We start from the raw sequence: 19,569 nt of genomic DNA, 5'->3' as shown, positions 1-19,569 counted from the left end.
TGTTGTACACCTATAATCCTAGTACTTAGAAGGCTGAAAGAGAAGGATCATAGCTTCCAGGCCAGCCTTCGCAATTTAGCAAAGCCCTGTTTCAAAATTTAAAAATAAAGCCGGGCGTGGTGGCGCACGCTTGTAATCCCCGCGCTTGGGAGGCAGAGACAGAAGGATCGCGCAGGTTCGAAGCCAACCGCGCGTGCTGGTTTAGGAGACCCTGTTTCCAAATAAAAATGTGAAAATAGGTCTGGGAGTGTAGCCCAGAGGTAGAAGGGCTTCCAGGAACCCCAGTACCACCAAAAAAAAAAAAAAAAAAATTAAAAATAAATAAATAAAAAGATCTGGGGGGTGTAGCTGAGAGGTAGAACACACCTGGGTTCAATCCCCAGCACCAAATAATAGCAAGTTTTTATTATTCTTGGGCCAGGAGTAGTGGCACATGCCTGTATTCCCAGCTACTTAGCAGGCTGAAACAGAAGGATTGCCAAGTTGAAGGTGATCCTTAGTAAGACCCTGTCTCAAAATAAAAATATAAAAAGGGCTGGTCATGTGGCTCAATGGTAGAATGCCCCTGAATTCCGTCCCCCTTACCACAAAATATAACAATAACAATAATGATAGCAGTAATAATCGTTTTAACACATTGTTTCTAGATTAGGCTTCTCCGTGTGCTGCTTCTCCCTGGCCTTGCACTAGCATGCAAGTTCCCTGAGAATAAGGGTTTGTACCTGTCGCTTTCCCCTGCGGTGCCTAGAGCAGGCAGGGCGGTGATACGTGCTCATCCGTCTTGGAGAGGAGGCGCTCTCTTGTAAGAGGGAAATGAATAATAAACCTGTGCACTCAGTGCACGCTAGGCGCCAGGCAGGGACCGACAAGCTGGTTCTCTTACCCCAGGCCCATGCTTTGAACATGGACTCTGTTAGTCCTCCAAGTGAGCCATCTCTTTGGCCTTTCAATGCCAGGGCCTGTTCTCCTTCCTACCCTTGGAATACCCCTACTCCCTGCAAAGTCATCATCCCCTAGCTTAGGTATGGCCCTTGCTCTGTGGCTTTCCCAGATGTTTGAATAAATGTACTCCTTGTGTTTCTTACTAATCTTCTATACCCCTAACAGCACTTCCATGCTGTTTCCTAGTCATTTACTTGCAGGTTGAGATTTTCCAAGGGCTGGGTAGCTTCAGTGCCTCAACACTGCCTTGCACTTCTTATATATTTTTGGTTCTCTTGAAGTAAATCCAAAGACAGTGTACTGAGGTACACCAGGTAAGTCCTCTGACCAGCAAGCCAAGGTCAGAAAGGATGTTTACAACAGACTGTGTGCCAAATAAAGTGTAAACAGAGGCGGCTGTAGCTGGAGAGGTGCCCTTCAGGTCTCTCTGGAGGTCACTGGTAATTAGGGAGCCTGGCTTTTGTGAAAAGAGAGTTCTCTGCCTGTCTGGGCTGTGGACTTGTCCTTCTAGGGATAGCCTTGATAAAAAACCAGCCATCCCTCCATCTGCCACCATTTTTTTTTTTTTTTTTTTTTGGTGGTACTGGGGTTCCTGGAAGCCTTTCTACCCCAGACCTATTTTTACATTTTTATTTGGAAACAGGGTCTTCTAAGCCAGCGCGCACAGCTGGCTTCGAACCTGTGCGATCCTCCTGTCTCTGCCTCCCAAGCGCGGGGATTACAAGCGTGCACCACCACGCCCGGCAATCTGCCACCATTTTATGAATGTAGCCAGGTACAGCCCCACTTGCTAGAATTATTTTCCCATATGTAGTTGTTACTTGAAATATGCAAATCACCAATAGCATTTTTATTTATTTAAATTTTTTGTGGTACTGGGGATGGAACTCAGGAGCTTTCTACCTCTGGGCTACACTTCCAGACTTATTTTATATTTTGTTTGGAAACAGGGTCTCACTTAATTGCTGAGAGCCTCACTGAGTAGCTGAGGCTGCTTCAAACCTGTGTGATCCTCCTGTCTCAGCTTCCCAAGTACTGGGATTACAAGCATGCACCACCATGCTGGAGTACCAATAGTGTTTTTAACTTGAACTATTGAAATTTTTAAGTGCATATTTTATTTGCATTTTTTATTTGTGTGTTTGGAAACAGGGTCTCTAGGTCACTGATTCTCACTATGTTGCTGAGACTGTCCTCCAACCTATGATCAGCTATCCTCAAACCTACAGTCTTCCTGTCTTATAGAATATCCCTTAATTTGGCAATGTCTGATTGTCTCTTCACGCTAAGAGTCTGGTCAAAAATTGTTAGCATAAATACTACACAGATGAGATGCTGCCCTGCAGACGGCCTGGGAGCCGCACTGTGCTGGGTGTCTGTTTGCCTTTCCTTCGGTGATGTTACGTTTGATCATTTGATTAAGGTGGCTCTTCTACAGTGCTTTTTATAAAAGTGCCTTTTTCTCTCTTTTTGCAAATGCTATCTTAGGGGTGAAGTGATGCTTTCAGATTGTTTTAATATCTTGTTTTCTCTCTACCCCTAAATTTACCCAGTGGTCCTGGAGTCCATTTAAGAGTTTCGGGCTGGGCCATATGGCTCAGTGGTAGAGAGCATGCTTAGCACATGCAAGACCCTAGGTTCAATCCCCAGTACCAAAAAATAAAATAACATTCTTACCTAAGTCCATTACTACTGTGAAACTGGTATTTATTTCTTTACAACTTTGATTTGGTGAGATCTTCTCTTTAACCCTCCACAGAGCCTTCATTTTGACAAATGCAGTGGCACACGTTTGTGATCCCATTACTTGGGAGACTGAGATAGGAAGATTGCAAGTTTGTGACCAGCCCCAGAAATTTCAGGTGACCCTCCACAATTTAGTGAGACTCTGTTTCAAAATAAAAGTAAAATAAGGCTGGGGATATAGCTGAAAGGGAGAATGCCCCTGGGTTCAATCCTCAGTACCAGAAAAAAAAAAAAAAAAAAAAAAAGCTTCATTTTAAATAGGCAACTTAAAATACATCGAAAAACAGCCTTGCTCAGGAAATTTGATTAAATCTAAGCCTACCCTAGTTATTCTGAAATCCATTATTTCTACTCAAGAATAATGTCGTTTCCATAAACTTTGGAATAATTAAATCTGCACAGGACTTTTAGGACTATAGCACAGATGACTTAACTGCTACTAAAACACTGTGAAATAGTCACTGTCACTGGGACATTTTGTTTGTTTGTTTGTGGTACTATGGGTGGAACCCAGGGGCTTTTCTACCTCTGGGCTATACCCTGCACACTATTTTATATTTTATTTGGAAACAGGGTCTCACTAAGTTGCTGAGAGCCTCTCTAAGTAGCTGAGGCTGGTTTCAAACCTGTGCCATCCTCCTGTCTCAGCCTCTCAAGCGCTGGGATTACGAGCGTGTGCTGCCACGCCCAGCTCACTAGGACATTTTTAAAGACAAGTCCTCATTTGTTAGTGATATTGAAAATTTTACCTAGCTTTTCTTTGGTGAGACAATATACATTAATGGAATAAGAGTGAGGGCTCTAGAACCTGACCTAGGTTTCAACCCCAAGCTCTATCCTTAGGTTTTAATCAAAGAAGTCACTTAACACCCTTAGAGCTTGAATTTTCTCATCTGTAAAGTGATAATGATAATAATTATACTTATCTCATAGAGACACTATGAAGATAAAATAAGCTAATAAAAGTAATATCTTTATTAACAGAGTGACTGGAATATTGTGAGCATTTAGTACTTGGTAGATCACCAATAAAGCTGGTGGTGGTTATTGTTTATAGTAGGGATCAAATTTTTTTTTAAAGTATAACATTTGTTGGGCATGGTGGCACACACTTATAATCTCAGTCCTCGGGAGATTGAGACAGGAGGATTGTAGGTTCACGGCCAACTTCAGCTACTTGGGCCCTTTGCAAATTGGTGAGACCTTGTTTCAAAATAAATAATACAAAATAGGGCTGGGGTGTAGTTCCGAGGTAGAATGTTCCTGGATTCAATCTCCAGTACTGAAAAAAAAGTATATCATGAAAAATGATGTATTTAAGAACTCAGGAAGCTTTGTTTTTGAAAGGTAGCCAGGAACATTTGGGAAGCTGTTACTCTTCATGTGTTTTCAGGTATTAAAAGAAAAAAAATGTCCTTTTAATTACATTTACCCTTCAAAAATCTAGCCAAATAAAATGGAATTATCCTAATTAAGTCCCTTTCCCCCTCCTTTCTGTTTTTCCCCCCAAGAAAATTGCATTGGTCAATCCATGCTTGTTCAAAAATCCATCACTGTTCCACCCTTTTCCTTCCAACCTAGTTGGCACCAGGGGGAGAGCAAGAAATTTCCGGCCATCCATTCTGCCAGCATCCAGGGTCGTGATGGTGACAGTGGCCAAGAGTACCTCCTGTTCCTTTGAGAGCCCACAGCTCCTCCCACAGAGAGGCTCTGAGCAGAGCCTCCCAGAGCTCACACACTCCGTAGGTCACCATTTCTGAAACCAGAGGAGTTTTGTAATCCTGTTATCTATCTGTTACTGGCTCAGAGAACAAGGAGAACAGAGGGAGTCTTTAGGTTTTTGGACAAGATTGTTTTTTATGCCCGTCAAACTAATAAAAGAGCCTGCCATCAAAATGATGATTAGAGAAATTCTATTTATGGGTATAATCAGCCTTTATTTAAAGAGTCTATTAAAATTAACAAATAATACTTTATCTGACAATTCTCTCTTAGTAGAAATGGCTGATAATATATGAAAGCAGATATCCAGTTACTTTATTGTTTGTTTGCAGTAATATTCAGCATATCTTTAAGAAACTAATTAGAGCTTTTCTTCATATCTAGGTTCCTTCCCTTTATTCACCAAGCACTTGCATATGTAAAGCAGGAAATGCATATCATTAATTTGAAATCTAATTTTGATAATGAGACCATATGCAACAACCCCACTTTAATTTTATATACAAATAATTGAAAATGCAGTAAATGAAAAATAAATACTTGTATGACACCATAGTTCATAAAGAACCTTTAAATACATTCTCTTATAACCTATAGCTCTGTAAATAATCAGATTAAATACTTATTTTTTTCATTTTATATGGAAAAAAGCTGAGACTGAGAAATGCTAAATTAGTATTCAATGTCATAATCTTTTCTTTCTTCTTGTGTGTGTAATACTGGGGACTGAACTCAGGGGCATTCTACCTCCAAGATACACCCCCAGCCCTATTTTTTTTATTTTGAAACAGAGTCTCACTAGGTTGCTAAGCTGCTAAGGCAGTCCTTGAACCTGCGATCTTCCTATCTTCCTCCCAAGAACTGAGATTACAAGCATGTGCCCCCACACCTGGCTTCTTTTAAGTATTGGGGATAGAACCGGGCCTCATACATTCTAGGCAAGCACTCTACCACTGAGCTACATCCCCAGCCCTTTAATTTTTTTTACTATTTACTTATTTATAGTACTGGGAATTGAACCTAGGGACATTTCTACCTCCAAGATATATGGCTAGCCCTTTTTCATTTTTATTTTGAAACAGGGCCTTGCTAAGTTGCTAAGACCCTCAGTAAGTTGTTGAGGGTGTCTTGGAAGCTGTGATCCTCCTGTCTCAGCCTCCCAAATACTAGGATTACAGGTGTGTACCAACATGCCTGGCTCCCTTTAATTTTATCTTGAACTGTGTTTTGCTACATTGCCCAGGCTGGCTTTGAACTTGCAGTCCTCCTGCCTCAGCTTCCTAGTGGTTGGGATTACAGGTATGCACCACCATACCCAGCTTCAAGTTCATGGTACTGCCACTTACTGGATGACCTCAAATAAGCCACTTAAGGACTGCAGTTTCCAAAAACAGAATTAAAATAATGTCTATTTCCTAGAGTGTGTGTGAAGATGAATTAATACACAGAAGGCAGTTCAGTCATTGCCTAGTGTAAATGCTCAGTAAACATTAGCTATTAGCTATTATCACACAGCTAGTGAACGATAGGACTTGTACCCAGATCCAGACCTCCTGACTCCTAGTGCAGAAGTCTTTTCATAGGACCATGTGGGATTTACCTTTTAGTAAATCATTGATTTAATTTCCACTTCACATTAACCTTGTTATTCTTGAAGCAATCATTTTTTTTTCCTTTATTTACTTTCACCTTAAATTTCTCAAAAGCAGAAGGGAAAAGGGTTTGAAAATTCTTCCTTCCTGAGTTTAAAAAATTATTTGGCTTCTTTTGTCACCTAGGTTTGCTTAACCTTGAAGTATCAGTTATTAAGTAAAGCTCAGTGTTTTCATGGGGGGAATTTTGGAGTGTTTCTGGTAAATGTTTTAGTTGCCAGAGGTGGAGAGTAGAGTTGAAGGAAAGTTGTTGGACTACAGCCCAAGGGGAGTTCAGCCATATCCCTTATCAGTGTGCGCAGATATTGTCATTATCAGGAGTGGCAGCTTGCTGGCCTTGGAGTAAAGATGGCTGTTTTGACACACAGTTCCTTGTTGTGAAGGAGCTATCCTAAAGAAACTATAAACTATTATGGATCCTTTTATTTGTGACTTACAGTTTGTTTTTACTCTGTCTTCTGCCATTGTAGACGTCTATGGCTGTGAGATAGGCCTAAGTGGAAATCTGTGTGCTTTTGTGGTAGCAACTCGTCTGCTATAGAAATAGCCTCCTTTTCCTCTGAACCGGATCTGATGCGCAAGATTACAGAGGGAGGGCAGCGGTGTGGAGGAAGGGTACAGCGCCCAGCTCCCGAGCTCGCCCCCTCGCCGGCATTCTTTATGCGCTCGTGCATATCGTGTAAACAGGTTGTCTCTTCTCCAAGGGCAGGGCGTCCAGGATGCTTCTTATGACCTTTGTGGTCATGACCAGCATTTCACCTGGTAAGGCAGGAGGTTGAGGGAACCTGTTGAGACCTCACTTTTGTGATACTTGTGTTTTAACTTATCTCTAATATTCTCTTTGGCAAGTAAAATGAATGTTCTCACATTAAATGAAAACACTGAATTTCTCATAGATTCCTTGGGATTTGGTTATAGTTTGATCTTATTTACAAAAGAGAGAGGACATGAAGAAATGACCAGTTGTCTTTTCTACCTAGACACCTGCTGAATCTTCTGACTCATCTTGCCTAGGAATAAAGCCCAGAGGCAGCTGTGGGTCCTCACACCCGAGCAGCCTGTTTCTTGCCGCTGCCTGCCCCACCGGTTCAGCTCAGTGCCTTCTCCTGTGTGCTGGCTTCTGCCCATGGCGCTGGCCAGTGTGCTGCATAGCATGGCTGGTGTTCTTCCTGCTGCACTTGCTTAAATGCTCTCTCTAGTGGAGTGAAGAGTTGGAGAAAGAACACCCTTATCCATCGCCACTGTCATTATGTGAAAGGATATTACCTGTCCACAACTCCAGAGCCCTTTGACTCGTAGCCAGTTCGTTGTGCATTAAACCTCTTTGATGTGTGAGCAGTTTCTCTTCTCTATGCTGAGGGTTCTTATCCTTCTTCACCATTTACAGTTGTATGGTTCTGGCACAGTCCACCAGAGAATAGTGTTGGTGCTATGTCCTTTGAGGCCAAGGAGCAGGCAGGACTGGGCGTGGAGGTGCCAGTTGAGATCTAGTGAAGCCATCAGGGCTGTGAGGAGATGGTGCAGTTGAGTTCTCAGGCATATGCTGGCTCCTGAGGGCCTTTGCTTGGCTGCCATTCACGAATGCCATCCTGGCAGCCCGTGCCAGATCCGGCCCCCTGGACACCTGTTGCTCTCTTTGAAGTCTACCAGTTCTCAAGTCAGAGACCGCAGGGCTGCCTGGCCACTTGTCTCTCAGCATTGCAGTGAGGGGTGACTGTCTGTCTTATGTCTACATAGGTCTCTTGGCAGCAGGAATCTGGTCTTGCTCATTTCAGTGGTCTCACAGTCCCCAGATTGTGTCCCACTGAAAATAATCAGACTAAACAAAGTTGTCTGTGAGTAGGGTAACTATAGTTTGCAACATTTTATTTTATTTTATATTTTTGGCATAGGGGATTGAACCCAGGGCCTTTCCCATGCTAGTCACAGGCTCTACCACTGAGTTATACCATCAGCCCTATATATTTTATAAAGAACTAGAAGAGAGGAGTTCAAAGCCTCCCAACACAAAACAATGGTAATATTTGAGAGAGTAATGCTAATTACCTGGATTTTATCACTGTATATCATGAATCAACATTATCACATTGTAACCCATAAATATGTATAATTACTGTGTGTCAATCAAAAGGTACATTGTGTGTGTGTGTGTGTGTGTGTGTGTGTGTGTGTGTGTGTGTGTGTGTGTGTTAAGGGAAATCCTGTAGTCGGTGTCCATGTTTCTAGATTGTATCCAGAGGGTATCCCTTAGAGAAACAGCAGTAGCAGCAGCAGTAACATGTAAAACGCATCAGCCTGTTGAGATTTTTGGAAATCGCTTTATTGAAGTATAGTTCACATACCATTCATTATTGTTTTTCTTTGGTGGGGGATAATAGGGATTGAACCAGGGCCATTCTGCCTCCAAGCTGTGCCCCGAGCTATGCCCCTAAGTCCTTTTTATTTTTAATTTTGAAACAGGTTTTGCTAAGTTCCTGAGACTAGCCTTAAACTCGTGCTACTTCTGTCTCAGCCTCCCAAGTACTGGGAGGCTATAGGCATGTGCCACAGCTCTTGGCAGTTCATCTATTTATTTTTTATTTTAATTAACTAATTTTTTCCATATTACCAGGGATTGAGGCCAGGGGCAATCTACCTCTGAGGTGCCCCCTATCCCTTGTTTTTTGTTTTGAAACAGGATCTCACTAGGTTGTTGAGAGTCTCTCCCTATGTTGCTGGCTGTCCTCAAACCCATGATTCTCCTTGTCTCCACTTCCTGATACTAGGGTTGCAGGTGTGCACCATCATGCCTGGCGCCATTCATCACTTTAATACATACAGTTCAATGGTTATTCAGAGTGTTGTGTAACTATCACTGCAGTCAACTTTAGAAAAAGAATTTTTCTGCAGTACTAGGGATTGAAGCCAGGGCCATTCTACCTCTGAGCTATACCCCTTGCCCTATTTTTTATTCTTTATTTTAAACATGGTCTCACTAAGTTGTGGAGGGCCTCACTAAGTAGCTGAGGCTGGCCACGAACCTGTGATTTCCCTGTCTCAGCCTCCCAAGTACTAGGATTACAAGCATGCATCACCACTCCTGGCAATTGTTTTTTTGTTTGGTTTTGTTTTGTTTTTTGTTTTGCGGTACTGGGGATGGAACCCAAGGGCCTTCTACCTCCGAGCTACACCCCCAGCCCTATTTTTTATTTTTTATTTTGAAACAGGGTCTCACTGAGTTGCAAAGGGCCTCACTAAGTAGCTGAGGCTGTCTGCGAACCGCAATCCTCCTGTCTCACCTCCCAAACGCTGGGATCACAAGCGTGCACCACCACACCCAGCTAACACCTGGCAATTTAAGACAAAAATTTATTATCTCAAAAAGAAATCCTGTCTTATTCCTTTCATCTTCTGGTTGAAGATGCGACTAATCTGGTTGTTTTTTTTTTTTTTGTCTTGATTTGCCTTTTCTGGACATGCTATTTTGTGTGTAGCTTCTTTGAGTTAGCACAATATGCCCAAGGCTCATACCTGTTGTCCCATTGTCAGTCCTGTGGCTTGGTGAAAATTAGGGGACGAGTAATGCTTGTTTCCTTGTGACTCAACCCGTGGTGAGTCGTCTTGCCTTCCTTCATCAAGATGAGACCTGTTCATGGAAATTCCATTAAGGTGTTCTGCACTTGCTCCCCTGAGTAATTATGAGAATTTAGCAATGTAATACCAGCGCACCCAGCTAGCTCAGCTGGGCGTAAGGTCTATGAGCACCTAACAGTGCCTGGCACATGAGGGTAGCAGGTTCCTTTGTCACACTCGAACTTCCAGATTTAAGTAAGAATTTGTCAAAATGAGGCAACTTTTTGACTGGTGGAACTTCAAGCTTAACTTACTGATTCCTCCCCCATCTTTTTGTTTTTGTTTTCCCCAAGGCTATGCCTTTCTGCTATTCCAGGAGGAGAGCTCAGTACAGGCTTTGATAGATGCCTGCCTAGAAGAAGATGGGAAACTGTACCTGTGTGTGTCGAGCCCCACCATCAAGGATAAGCCGGTAAGTCGTATGCAGCTCGGGCACAAGTGCAATTGGAATCGCTGATTTCCCCCTCCTCATACCAGGAATGCTGGAAACCAGGATCTGTACCCGGTTGACCTTGCGATGCAGTAGAGCTAGACTGTTAAATTACTCGGTGTTTTGTGTTATACATTTGGGACTGCCTATCAACAAATGTTCTCTGGTCATCTGCTTTATAGCCCTGATAAGCTAATTCCTATTTGAAAAGTCTGAATTGGAGTAAATAACACTCTTAGTGGTTTGGGCAGCTGTTTTCTGTCATTATTTCAGATCAAGGACAAGCATAATTTATTTTTTAAATTACAGAAGTAATTTTATTTTTATTTAATGCTTATGTGCCTTTGAATGTAAGGCTTTGTACTGGATGATAGCCGTTGCTAGCTTAGTAGAGCTTTCTGGGCCAAGAGCTCACACTCTTAAGTGGATAGTTTCAGCAAGGCAAGAGGGGGAGAACAGCACAGCAGCTAAGACCATAAATAAATGTGCATTTACACCGGGCTGTGGTTAAGACACTGTGCCTTCTGAGCCACTGGGTGAAGGAAATATACATGGAGAAGAGACAAAACCATGCTCAAAGTAGAAGAAAACAGCCTGGTTCATGTGGCAGAAGTAGTAGGGCCCATAGGAGGTGGGCAGCGTGAGAGTGTGGTGAGGTTGTGGTCAAGGCGCGTAGTCACAGGAGGGATGTGGAATGTGCAGCAGAGTGCGGCTGTGTATCACAGGGCCTGCAGCATCCCCTGTAAACTTGCGTCACAGGTCAGGGGCTTGCTCAGCAGCAGGTGCACTCTCAGCAATGTGTTTGGAGAACGAGCTGGAGTCTGATGTGGAAATTCCCAGCTTGAGTCTTGACTCCATCATTTATCATGCTTGGCTCTAAATAAGTCATCTGATCCTTGCTGGGTTGTAGTTTCCTCAACTGGAAAATGTGAAGAATGATCATTCTGCTCTGGGTGGTCGGAAGGCTCGGGAGAGGGAAGAGTGTGAAGACACACGGCAGAGGGCAGGCACTTGTGCAGCTGTGGCTCCTGGTGTGATCCGTCCTACAGTAAGCACGCCAGAGGACTGGGACAAGCTCAGAGCCCAGCTACACGGCAACATCTGTTGAGAAGAGCAGGGTCTAGAGTGGTGGCAAAACAATGATGTGGACTTGGACACTGATAAAGGTGGGAATGCAATGTGTAAAGAGGATATTGAGCCTTAGCAGAATAATTAATGCAGGAAAAGAAATAAAGGTTTTAGAAATTTTCAAATTCTGGGACAACTGTCAAATTTTTAAATTAACAACAGTGGCAAAATTGGATAGGTGTAGCTACACAGGTGGGGAAACAGTAGGTAGGGAAAAGAGTAGGGAACCTTTGTTGACTTTGATCTTTATTTAAACAGTGCGGAGGGGCTGTGTGATGTGGGAGACAGGAGGACCAACGGGAATGGGCGTGTGCGAGATTCCATCTGTATACATGAGAGATGAAATAATGTATATAAGTCTCCTCCAAGTAGTGTGAGATTATCATTTGGCACTGGAAGAAGGGGAGTAGGCATGAACTATGAAGAGTTAGAGTGGAATTGGTCATATACTATAGGAGAGGATTAGAAAAGTATTTTTATAGCTATATGTGATGGCACATGCCTGTAATTACAGCACTTAGGGGGTGGAGACAGGATGATCACAGGTTCGAGGACAGCCTCAGCAAGTAGTGAGATTCTCATCAACCTAATGAGACCCTGTTTCAAACCAAAAAATAAAAGGGGCTCGGGGGTGTAGCTTGGAGATAGAATGCCTGTGGGTTCAATCCTCAGTAAACACACACACACACACACACACACACACACACACACGTGTGCGATTTTTATATTGAACGGGCAAAGGAATTAGAAGTATACCTTGAGATAATTATGTCCATAGTCGGGAAGAACCTGTTGAGGTGAGGTGAAGAAACGAGATGAACAGGCCAGGCTCCCTGGAAGGGTCCAGTCACTGGCTCTGGAGGGGAAGGAGGACCATGTGCCTGTAGACCCAGCCCTCACCTGGAGAGGAGAGCTCTTGGGGGTGGGAGAGATGTGCCATTGTAGCTGCAGGCGGTATGGTGGCCGCACCATTGCTTCTGAGTGTTCTCACTCTAAACACGTGAAGGACTTTGAAAATAATTAATGTAATTATCTGTTTTGGAAATGTTGATGGGAAAACTAAATTTTATTGTTTGTGTTTCTGCAAATTTCTGCTTTATTGCAGTTTTTTTTAATTCTGAGCTCCAGTGTTATTGCAGTGTGGTGAACTCTGAATGGTGACTGCCAGTCACATATTTCTTTGACCCAGGCATACTCAGAATTTCCAGCAAAAATAGTTTGAGTAAAATTTAGGATGGGAAATAATATAAAAGTCCCCAAACACCTATAATTTTAGAGAGCTGTATCCCGTTTAGGGTTTTAGCTCTTTGGTTTGAACTCTGAAACCCCTTTCTTGGCTCCAGCTGCACATTCACCACTCCAAGCCTGTTTGTGCACACTCCCCACCTAGGTTCTGGAACATTCCATCTCTCTGGGGATGATCTCATGGAAAGTGAGAGCTGGGCTGAGCCCTGGAGTCATGAGGACCTTGGAAAGAGCTATTTCCAAGCAGGTTCAGCCTTCAGGGCTCATTCACCAAACTGTGAGCCACAGCTCTTCCTGGCTTCCGTGTCCTGACTTGGCTAACCTTCCTTTTCTACCTTTCAGGATTCCAGCACCCTCATTTTGTTGCTTAGTTCTTTCTGACCCTCCTTGAATTTCTCCTTGGAAATACACCTTGTTCCAAAATGACCCTGAAGATTTTTTGCCCTTTGTCCTTCTCCCTTATCCATTTTCCCTCCCTTTCAAATCAAACTCCCACTCCCTTTGGGTGGGCCAAACTAATCACACCGTTTTTTGTCTTTTTTTTTCTAATGCAGAGCCTGATAGCAAAGTCCCTTCTAACCTATTTTGTCCAAATTTGTATTTGTTTTTTTTGGCTCAAATTAATCCCAAATGAATGGATTTCAGGTTGTAATTGAGATAGAATTTTGGCCACCGATTAACTTCCACTGAGTAGAGTAAATGACTCTACTCAGAATATTCTATGTCTAGATCCAGTCCTAGAAGATAGCAGAGGGAGCCAGGTGTGGTGGCGCCCCGAGCTTGGGAGGTGGAGACGGGAGGTTCATGCAGGTTCGAAGCCAGAAGCCAGTCTCGCTGGCTTAAGAGACCCTGTTTCCAAAATAAAAATATAAAATTGGTCTGGGAGTGTAGCCTGGAGGTAGAAGGGTTCCATCCCCAGTACCACCAAAAAAATGATAGCAGAAGGAACTGTTTCCCTGGCCTGATGCGTTGACTTCTCATTCCCAAAGAGTGGAAAGACAAATTGGCAGGAGCAGGAGCCATTGCCAAGCCTCTAGAGCTGTGACTGACCTCTTCCTCCAGCCACATAGCTCAGGTGCCCTAGACATCCCAGAAGACAGCTGCGTCTGTCCTTGCATAGGGGTCCCTCTCACCCTCTCATCAAAGGGACTCCACTTTTTGAATTTTTGAATAGATTGAACCTGAAGGTTCTAGAAAGCAGGCTAATAAAGCATGAGACCTAGAGGGGTTTAGACATATCTAGGGTCTAGCTGAAAAAGAGGAACTTTGAAAAGAAGGTAGGGAAGAAGATGTAATGATTCTTACCTTATAGAGCACTTTGGTAAGAGATATGGGATAGCAAATGCCTTAAAAAGGAGTATCAGAGACATTTCCTACCTCCTCCTCCTCATGATTTATAGTATATCTTATATATCCTGAAATGTGACAGATCTTTTTCTATTTATTTGAAAACCATATTACCAAGTTGAAATGTGTTTTCTGTAGATTAGTTCTTTAGGTTATAGCTCAGATAGCATGGCCATACACTTAAAACATCACAAAAATCTAGAAGGGTGGATGTGAGAAAGATGGAAATAGGGGCTGGTTCAGTTTTTCAGTTTTTAATTTCAATTTTTTCTAACCTTACCATTTTATGCTTTTCTTTTAAACCCCAGATCTAATCAAACTGAAAGATTTGTGCTGATATCTTTAATTATGTTTCCTACCTTTATTTCAAGACCCCTTCTCAAATGCTGTCTCCTTTATAAATCCTTCCTTGATTACTAAATTGCAGTGAATTATACCTATTATGAGAGCTATCTCTAGCCCCACAGACAGCCATCTTTTTAAAATGGTGTTCCTTCCTTCAAGAAGCCAAGTTTGAGTGATTACTGAGGTCAATGGGAACTTCTGGTTACTGTATATCAACTTACTATAAGCCAACATAAAGTCTGTGTCCCAAAAGGTTATAGTATATAGGTACATAAAGCAAGAATAAATATACAGAGTATCTAGCCAGGCTTGTTGGCACATGCCTGTAGTCCCAGTACTTGCAAGGCTGAGACAGGATGATCAAAGGTTAGAGGACAGCCTCAGCAAGTAGTATGACTCTCATCAACCTAGCAAGACCCTATTTTAAAATAAAAAATAAATATATATTGGAGTGTATCTTAGTGCCTCTGGGTTCAATCTCCAATATCAGGTAAAAAACAGAGTATCTACTAAGCCTGGAATGTATTCTCAAATATTGGTTAAATTAAGAAAAATGACAAAATAATGAAAATTTTATACAGATTGTGGACTTTGGACTGTTTAAATATATCTAGAGTGGGGTTTTTTTTTGTTTTTTTTGGGGGGTGATACTGGGGTTCCCGGAAGCCCTTCTACCTCTGGGCTACACTCCCAGACCTATTTTATACTTTGTATTTGGAAACAGGGTCTCTTAAGCCAGCGCGGCTGGCTTCACACCTGCACGATCTTCCTGTCTCCGCCTCCCAAGCGCGGGGATTACAAGCATGCGCCACCACGCCTGGCTATCTAGAGTGATTTAAAAAAAGACTTTTCTAGATGAAGTGTCATAAGAATTAGGTCTTGAAGGTTGAGAAGAATTTGGGGTTTGTGGGAGGGGTAAAGGTAATAGGGAGGGGTATAAAACATTTCAGAGAAAGGCAGCAACAGATACAGAAATGGGGAGTCATGTGACCTCAATGGAGAACACTTAGGCTGGTTAGTTGGAACCAGCATATGAAAGGGAACGGAGAAAAATCAAGTTAGGAAAAATAGGCAGAGGCCAACTTGTAGGGAATCTTGAATGGCTTCCTCCGTCTTTTGATTTATTTACTACACCGGCTACCTCCTAAGCATAATAATAATAATTTTATCTTGGCTCATTCAAATCTGGTTTTGTGTGCCCGTAGCATCACATGTATCGTTTCCCTAGAAAGTCTTCTTTTTTTCTTTTTTACGTGAATTCAGTCTAAATTCAAGGTTGAAAAACCTTCCATCATAGGAATTTATCCAAAGAAGGAATCTCTTCTCTAAAATGAGAACTGTACTTCCTTTTCATAACGAATCCTATTTTTTGCTCTGAATATCTGAATTTTTAAATGGGGTTAGAGCTGCTTGGGGCTTGAGACTGTGGCAAAGCTACATTCCTTATCCGGGGAGGTAAAAGAGGTGCTGGAGTCCCAGTGGAAGCTGGTGGACAAATAGCCAGTGCTGCCACTTACAGGGCCATGTTTACTGAAGTGTGTTCTGAGGAACGCTTATCCTGTCAAAGACTAGTGTCTTGAAAAGATCTCAGATAAAAGGTTTACTCATAACAAAAAATACTTGTCACTTCTTGAGCACTTAGTGCATTTTATATCCATTTTCTCCTTTAAGTTCCATAGCCTAGCACACCCCTGTAATCCCGGTACTCAGGGGCCTGAGACAGGAGGACCACAGGTTCAAGGCCAGCTTCAACAACTTAGTGAGGCCCTCTGCAACTTAGTGAGACCCTGTTTCAAACAAATAAACAAACAAAAAAGAAAAAAAGGAAGGAAGCAAGCAAGCATGCGAGCTGCACTGCCACACATGGTGGTGCATTCTTGTAATCCCAGTATTTGGGAGGCTGAGACAGGAGGATCAAAATTTTGAAGCCAGCCTTAGAAATTTAGTAAGACTCTTATTTCCAAGCAAAAACTTTATAAAATAGGGGTGGAGGTGTAGCTCAGAGGTAGAACAGCCCTGGGCTCAATCTCCAGTACCAAAAAACATTGGGGGGGGGACATTTATTAAGGTTCTGAGACATTTACAATATATATATTTGTATAATGTTTGATTTCTGTGGAATTGGTCATTCCATGAAGCTCACTCAAATAATAGGCTTCTTCCCAGGAAAAACTTAGGTAACCTGAACTTATATGTGCACTCCTCTCAAGAATTCTAGTAATCAGCATGCCAGTAACAACATCCTTGTCCTGGTACCATTTATGGACCTGAAAGTGCACATTTATGTAGATACTGGACAAAATTGTCTGGCTGGGATACAAGATTGCCTAAGGCTGTGAACCTGGAAGTTAAAATAGCTGAATTAGTGCTAGTTTTCATTGCTAAATCTTTTTTTTTTTTTCCTGATCTTTCTAACTGCTAGTTTTGTTAGTAAGTCTAAGAAGAACCTATTGGCCATTTCTTTCATATCTCCTCTTCTCTTCTCTTCTCTTCTCTTCTCTTCTCTTCTCTTCTCTCTCTCTCTCTCTCTCTCTCTCTCTCTCCCTCTCTTTTTTTATTTCTCTCTCCTTCCCTCCCTCCCTCTTTCTCCATCTCTCCCTCTCTCCCCTCCGTCTCCTCATGCTAGGGGTTGAACCCAGGGCTGAGCAAGCACTCTACCCCTGAGCCACACACACCCCAGGAACTACTGGCCATTTCTTAATACACTGAAGATAGGAAGGAAAGTTTAGAGAAAAGTTAGTCACTCACTAGTAAAAATGCATCTTGAAGGTGGGCCTGATGACGCATACCTGTAACCCCAGTACTTGGAGAGGCAGAGACAGGAGATCACAGGTTCACAGCTAGCCTCAGCAACTTAGTGAGGCTCTCTGCACTGTAGTGAGACCCTGTTTCAAAACTAAATAAATAAATAAAGTAAATAGGGCTGGGGATGTATCTCAAAGATAGAATGCCCGAGTCAACCCTTAGTACCATGGGAAAAAAATACATCTTGAAGCCAGGCATGGTGGTGCACACCTGTAATTCCAATACTACTGGCGTCCAGTAGCCTGGAACATGGGGAGCCTTGGAGGAGAATAGCATGATTACAATGGAATGGCTCCTAGTCAGATAAACCTGGATCTCAGTTTCGCTCTCCTTACACTTAGATTCCTCATCACTGAAGTGGCGGTGACTTTTACAGCATGGAGTGTGTGATGGTTTTATTTTGACTGCAGAGTGCACAGTGGTGCAGTGTAAATGCGCAGAAGCACTAGTAGTTTCTTTTTTCAGAAGGGAGCCAGCTGCCATACTCTCTTCGTAAGTTATGGGAAGGCAAAGCAGTGCTGATGACCTGTAGGTCCTGCTCATCGCTGAGTGAGCCTTCAGGCATCATCACAGATTTGCACTAATAAAGCCCAAGCCCTGGGGTGCCCACTGGTGACCAGACACACTGTATTTCCTTTCCCGGGAAGATGGCTCTCAGTGGAGTGAGGAGAGTGATCTGGGAGCTGCTGGACACCTGTGGGGCCAGTGTGCCCCGGGAAACCTAGATTCGTTTACCAAACCTCACACAGCATTCATAGGGATTGGGCACTGTGGCGGGCAACCGGGGCCCATGCACATCCGTGATCTCAGCCTTGGAGGACCCTAGAGTCCAGTGGAGGGAAACGGACATGTGCCCAGAGAGTGAGCCACGGCACAACAGGCATTCTCAAAGCGAGCAGCTGTGGTGGTAGTGTGGCCAAGGAACCAGGTGCAGTGTTCCTGAGGCAGTCAGAAAAGCTCTTAAAAGAAAGCTTTACAAATTACACATTTGTAATCCCAGCATTTGGGAGACTGAGACAGGAGGATCATGGTTCCCGGACAGCCTCAGCTACTTAGGCCCTTCGCAACTCAGTGAGACCCTGTTTCAAAATAAAGAATATTTTTTTTTAAAAATAGGGCTGAGGATGTAGCTTGGAAGTAGAATGTTCCTCGGTTCCATCCAGAGAGAGAGAGAAAGAGAGAGAGAGAGAGAGAGAGAGAGAGAGAGAGAGAGAGAGAGAAGAGGAGAGGAGAGGAGAGGAGAGGAGAGGAGAGGAGAGGAGAGGAGAGGAGAGGGAGCAAGCGCATGCACTGCCTTGAGTCTTCCAGCTATAACATTTCGTTGACATTGGCTTTATTAATCTAAGCATAATGGTAGGACATACATAACCACTTTGGAGGGGAGCAGATACTAGGGATTGAATCCACAGGTACTTTACCACTGAGCTGTATTCCCAGATGTTTGTGGGGTTTTTTTGTTTGGTTTGGTTTGTTTTGGTGCTGGGGATGGAACCCAGGGGTCTTCTACCTCTGGGCTACACTCCCAGACCTATTTTATATTTTATTTGGAAACAGGGTCTCTTAATCCAGCAGAGGCTGGCTTCGAACCTGCACGATCCTCCTGTCTCCGCCTCCCAAGCGCGGGGATTACAAGCGTGCGCCACCACGCCCGGCCCCAGATGTTTTTATTCCAGAGGAATGGACAGAAATTTATATCTCCAGCTCTTTTAACTTTGTATTTTGAGTCAGAGTCCTGCTAAGTTACCCTGGCTGGCCACAAACTTGCAATCCTCCTGCCTCTGCCTCCCATGTAGCTGGGATTACAGGTATGTGCCATCATGCCTGGCCTTCATTTCTGTACTGAGTGCTCTTATGAAATAGTCCAGAGAGTGCTGTGCTTGAATTATCCATCAGTAACGGGACATCCCCAAGGTGCTGTGAAGTCTTGCATCACATGGGCTCCTCAGCTCAGCACGGGAGCAGACGTGCCTGCACTGTTGTACCTGGACTCTTTCCTAAATCTGATGGTTTACCTGAGCATCCTGGGAGAGCATGAGAGAATTTCCCAGGGTTACTTTTGGCTGCCTGTGTAGAAGGAGACCTGGTTCTTTATTTGGTTTGGTTTTTTGTGGTACTGGGATGGAACCCCAGGGCTTTCTACCTCCAGGCTACACTCCCAGACCTATTTTACATTTCTTTTTTTGGAAACAAGGTTCACTAAGTTGGTGAGAGCCTCACTAAGTAGCTGAGGGTGGCTTCGAACCTGCACACTCCTCTTTTCTTAGCCTCTCAAGTACTGGGATTACGAGCATGTGACACCAAGCCCAACAGGGAGTCCTGGTTGTCTGGATGAGGCTTTCTGGGGCCTACTTCTGTCTGAGGAATAGTCTGAATTTGAGAGTTTGCCTTGTGGCCCCAGAGCTACCCAGGATACAAAAGTCTTATTTAGGCCAGATACTCTGATCAACTGTTAGGTTCCTTTCTCTCTGCTTCCCCTAGAAGACATTGGGAAGACATCTCCTTTTCCTCTCTGTTGGGTAGGTAGAAACAAACAGTACTTGAGAATACTAGGTAGCATCTAAACTCGGAGAAATCAGCTGATCTGTTTATTAGAGG

The 19,569-nt window shown here is 43.3% G+C and overlaps 1 protein-coding gene across 6 annotated transcripts in view; it reads left to right on the top strand.

The window, feature by feature from the left end:
- Positions 1-19,569, top strand: part of CPEB3 (cytoplasmic polyadenylation element binding protein 3) — a gene marked incomplete at both ends in the record, with an annotated part of 160,223 nt that overhangs the window by 106,134 nt on the left and 34,520 nt on the right. For all 6 annotated transcript variants that reach the window (XM_080694083.1, XM_080694082.1, XM_080694084.1 and 3 more), the window contains one exon: positions 9,968-10,086. In XM_080694083.1, the coding sequence (XP_080550209.1) occupies positions 9,968-10,086 (119 nt within the window). The remainder of the gene's footprint in view (positions 1-9,967; positions 10,087-19,569) is intronic.

The sequence above is a fragment of the Muscardinus avellanarius genome, assembly GCF_963383645.1.
Source record: "Muscardinus avellanarius genome assembly, chromosome: 4".
In the NCBI taxonomy this organism is placed as follows: Eukaryota; Metazoa; Chordata; class Mammalia; order Rodentia; family Gliridae; genus Muscardinus; species Muscardinus avellanarius.
The sequence above is the reverse complement of the archived record's forward strand: the minus strand, read 5'-3'. Positions and strand labels throughout refer to the sequence as shown.